Source organism: Chrysochloris asiatica, unplaced genomic scaffold, assembly GCF_000296735.1.
Source record: "Chrysochloris asiatica unplaced genomic scaffold, ChrAsi1.0 scaffold00351, whole genome shotgun sequence".
Taxonomy (NCBI): domain Eukaryota; kingdom Metazoa; phylum Chordata; class Mammalia; order Afrosoricida; family Chrysochloridae; genus Chrysochloris; species Chrysochloris asiatica.
Window position 1 is genome coordinate 1,722,868 of NW_006408869.1, and position 4,767 is coordinate 1,727,634.

The following is a 4,767-nucleotide window of genomic DNA, read 5'->3' on the forward strand; positions in this document are numbered from 1 at the left end:
TTACAGTGAGGATCACTCCCACCCCTTCCATACACAGAGTAGACAGGAATGGGCAACTTAGACATTGGCTACCCAAAATAAGGAGGGCTACAAAGGCAAGAAGTGACTGGCTTACAAGCTTTCAAAGGGGAGCATAGATCCAGAGGGCATGGAGGAAGGTATACTCTCCACTGAGTAATATCCAATCTGTCTGGCCAGAGCTGATGAAAGGACATGCAGATAGGTCTCTTGTGATACAATAGTGAATAATTGTTTTCAGGACTGATTGTGAGGGTTGGAAATGTAAAGGTAGACATTTTGTAGCAAAAGAAGGGGAATGATTGACTTTGTAGTCTAGGAGCGGACGTCCCTGGGACCATCAAGGGGGAAGAGCAGAGAGCAGGACCCTATCCAGATAAGCAGTGGCGCCAGAGATGGAGGCAGAGACGATGATGTGGAGAGATGGAGCAGCTGGGGATTTTAGACTCAGAGACAGATAGGGGCTGTGTGCTGATGACCAAGGGTGCTGGCTTGCAGGGTATACCCTTTGGTTGTTTCATGATGCATGAAGGGGATTGTAACCATGCAATGAAACGATAAAATATAGGATGAAGGTAAAGCTAATGTCCTCCCATGTAAACTATCACATAATTCACAATAAAACATTAAAAAAAATAAAGTGGACCTAGGGCTTAGAGGAAAAAAGAAAGCCATATAGTTCAGTCAGTTTGTCTTGGAGAATTTCCCATGAGATAAGAATTAATCCAGGAAGATAGTAATTATTCCTGGAAGAAGGAATTAGTCATTTGAAAATGGGCAGCATGATGAACATATTTTAAAGTGATTAAGAAACACATTTGACAAGTCTTTCTTGGTAAATATTTTGTTCATTTTCATGTTTCTGAGTCCACATTTTTGTTTGTTCAATATGTGAAAATTTTCATCATAATTACATTTCATTCTTAGTCTAAAAATTCTGTTATTTGTAATTCCATGAATCCTTTCTTTGTTGCAGTGTTTCATCTGACTTTTGTTTAGTGAGGCTTACTTGACTATATATTTTATAATGTCAGGATGTAACCTTAGGTTAAGCTGAACTTCATCTATGTGCAGTTTGATCTAATAAGGTAGTTTTTCTTAAGACATTGTGTGTTTGCTACTGACACTTAGCTGAGGACCCTCCATTCAAGACCACTTTTTAGTTTGGTGTTGCAGTTTGGGCTTTTCCAAGCCTCAGATAAGGTAATGTATCTAAGTATGATGAATATACATCTAAGGGGAAACATGATTACTATATCCAAATCAGGAAAGACAAGTTCTTTTGTTATTTTCCTTTGTGAATGGGTTGACTCCTTCTGTACCCTTCTGATACTGAAGGTGACTTTCCGGGTGCAGTGTTCTTCTGAATTCAGTAGTACCCTTTTGTCCTGAACAAGCTGGATTCTATGTGTAGTTTATGCTTATCTAAATAATCCTTTTTGCAATTATGATTATTCCAGTTCAGACTCGTATTCTAGTTTTCATATTATTCTCAATTTCATTTTTTTGATCTTGAAGTTTTGTCACTTTACTGAAATCTCAAACACACAATTCTAGGGGCAATAGATGTTAAGGACAGGGTTCTGGGAGTTGTCAAACTATCCTGCACTTGCATCAATAAGACTATAAATCTATCAGTTTGTATTAAAACATAATTTTAACTATATGTAAAATAAGGGTATAATGCATCATTTAAAATTTATTTACACAAAATTATTTTTAAATTGAGCATTCCCTCTTACTATAAGTTACTTCACTTAAATTGTAGTAAAAATTAATCATCATTCACTGTCTCTATGAAATTGCTCTTCCCTGTGCATGTTTTCGCTTATTGAAATAGTAGAAAGGCAAAATGTGGTTAATGTATATGTTTATTATTATAATGACAGTATATATTTTACTCTTTCAAATTAGTTTCCAACTGATGGGCAAAATTACTAAGTCAATTGTAACACACATAACATATTGCCAACAAATAGGAAAAAAATTGTCTGACTATTAATTTGCTTAGTCACATGACTAGCAGAATAAACATTAATTTAAATAAGTGATGTATTTGGTCTGATTGTGAAATGCATAATAACTTAACAACTATAATTGTATTATACAAAATTTCTTTTTCTTTTCCTAGGTAATTAAAAACATGATGGACAAAAGTAATTGTGGTTTAGACAATATAGTTTACACCTTAGGTATTATGATATTGAAATTCATGTTTGAAGCTTCAATTAATTGTTATTTGAAATTTTTTTTCAGCTCTTCTTCAAGTGACAATTTCACTTAGCAAAGTGGAGCTTAGTGTGGGTGAATCTAAATTCTTCACATGTTCAGGTATGTATTTCTGTACATATTTTAGATCACTTGTTTATGCATAATTACTATCAAAACTGGAGTCCTGGTGTGGCGCTGTGGGTTAATGCATCAGATTGAAAAGCCATTTGAACTGCAAGGTCGGTGGTTCAAGCTCACCAGTTTCAAGCTCACCTCGGAAACCCTATGCAGAGTCGTTATGGGTCGGAACCAACTCGACGGCACTTAACCACAACAACTATGAAAGTGATCACTTATATAGTTAAAAACCCAAATCTCTAAAACTATTTTTTAAATATTTTATTGGATCTAAAGTGATTGAAAAAGCATTAAGGATAGCATTTTACATATTAAGCACTATCAACTTTATTTCTGTTAATTTTAAATTACTAGTGGTGTTGCAGGATAAGCACTGGGCCACAAGGTCAATTTGAACTGCAAGGTGGAGGTTCAAACCCACTAGCCACTCCTCAGAAACTCTATACAGGGCTGAAACAGTCGGAACCCATTCAAGGGCTCTTAACAAAATTTTGATTACCACACAAACTAGGGCATTTATTTTGAAAATTAGTTATTATCAAACATAATTTACATATAGGGTTTAAATCTTTTAAACAGCCTTCCAGACTAAACATTAGTATTAGAATGACTATAAAGATTATAACTGATCTATCTTTATAATCAGGCAATGAATTACTTAGGTTATAGCACGCTGCCATCTAGTTATGCCTGAATAGAAATTTTAAGGCAAAGAAAATCAAATCCATTTTTTTGCAAAGTTAATATTTAGTGTGTTTTTGTTGATGTTGTTTTTAAAGTTGGTTATTTAAACAGGAAAGCTGTTGTTTTTCTAGAGCTATTGAGGTTAGATGAACCTTAGAAACCATTGCCCTGAGATAATCTTTAATTTAAACCTTAAACCAAAGCCATCCCCTGAAGTCTTCTCTGAACAACAACAACAAAATAGCTTATCTTAATTAGTAAAGTACATCTTCTTGGATCATTGTGCTCTTTTAGAGAATTATCTATATTAGATCACATTTGCAACAAGAAGTGAAAGGTTGGATGGGAAACTTATGGGGCCATGAGTTGACGATAATGGTGGTGTAATAATTTGGAAATGAATAGAATGATAGCACAATATGAAGATTGTAATCGATGTTGCCTAATTGGACATGTAGAATTGTTGAAATGGTACATCATTGGCTCTGTGTACTTAGAGCAAAATTATTTTTCAACATTGTAAAGGATTGTTATAGCACACTTTCAGTTTAATCATGCACATGCAGATTTCATTTGTGATACATTTAAATACTTGAACAGCAAATTAAAATTCAGCCTACTGTAGAACTCATATATGAACACATTCTACTTCTAGTTATATTTATTTTATTAGTTTTTGATGTTGCATTCATGCCTTCATATTTAAAATTTGCTCAGTAACAAAATTGCTTATGAAGATATTTTGGAAGGGTTTTTATCCTTGATTCTATTAAAGTAATTTTAAACTTTGGATAAAAATAGTAATTACTGATATGAAATTCGTTTCAAAAGTTGTCTTGAGAATGACTGGTTTATTTATATTATTAAAATTAATAAAATAGGGATGTAATCATAATAGAAAAAATTTGGACCATGTCTATAATATATAAACCTACTGTTATAGAGTCAATTATGACTCATAATTCACCCTATAGGATGAAATATAAGTTCTCCTCAGGGTTTCCAAGGCTGTAAACTTTTACAGGAGCAGACAGTTTTATCTTTTTCCTGCAAAGCAGTTGGTAAGTTGGAACTGCTGAGCTTGTAGTTACAACTCAATTCTTAATCCATGTGTCATTGAGGGCTCCTTTATTTGTAATATGTTATTGTTATGTGCTGTCGAGTCGGTTCAAACTCATAGCAACTGTGCATATGGTTTTCAAGGAGTGACTGGTGAGATTGAACCACAAACTTTGTGGTTCAAACCAACCTTGCAGTCCAGTGCATTAACCTGCAGTGCCACACTGAATTTTTATATAGTCATAAAAGTTATGTTATAAACATTAAATTACCATTAAATTTAATTACATTTATTACCATTAAAATTAAATTAAATTTAAAATGATGAGAAGACAAACAAGATGGCGGATTGGGTGGAAGTGCAGTAAAGGAGCTCTGTCAACAACAACACATAATAACTGACCAAGCAGGCTCAGAGGCTGGTTCCAGAACTCTGAGCCACATATAAAGGAATATTTAGAAGGTTGGAAGGCTCACAGCTGGGGGAATTTGTGGTAGAAGCAAGAAATCAATTGCTTCTAGTCTGGGACTCTTGGCTGCTCCAGGAGCCGCCATCTTGGGGGAAGGAGTGGAGCAGCCACAGACGCCTGGCAGAACCGCTGAGATAAAGGTGTGGACATTCTTTTCTTTTGGTATCTGTTCATTGGTTTCTTGCTA

General features: G+C 34.5%; 1 protein-coding gene across 2 annotated transcripts in view; it reads left to right on the forward strand.

Moving 5' to 3' along the window:
• Window positions 1-4,767, forward strand: part of NCAM2 (neural cell adhesion molecule 2) — an 834,023-nt gene that overhangs the window by 422,268 nt on the left and 406,988 nt on the right. Inside the window, exon 2 of one of the 2 annotated variants that reach the window (XM_006876060.1) lies at window positions 2,275-2,349. The exons of the other annotated variant lie outside the window; for it this stretch is intronic. Within the exon in view, the coding sequence (XP_006876122.1) occupies window positions 2,275-2,349 (75 nt within the window). The remainder of the gene's footprint in view (window positions 1-2,274; window positions 2,350-4,767) is intronic. 2 annotated transcript variants of the gene reach the window in all.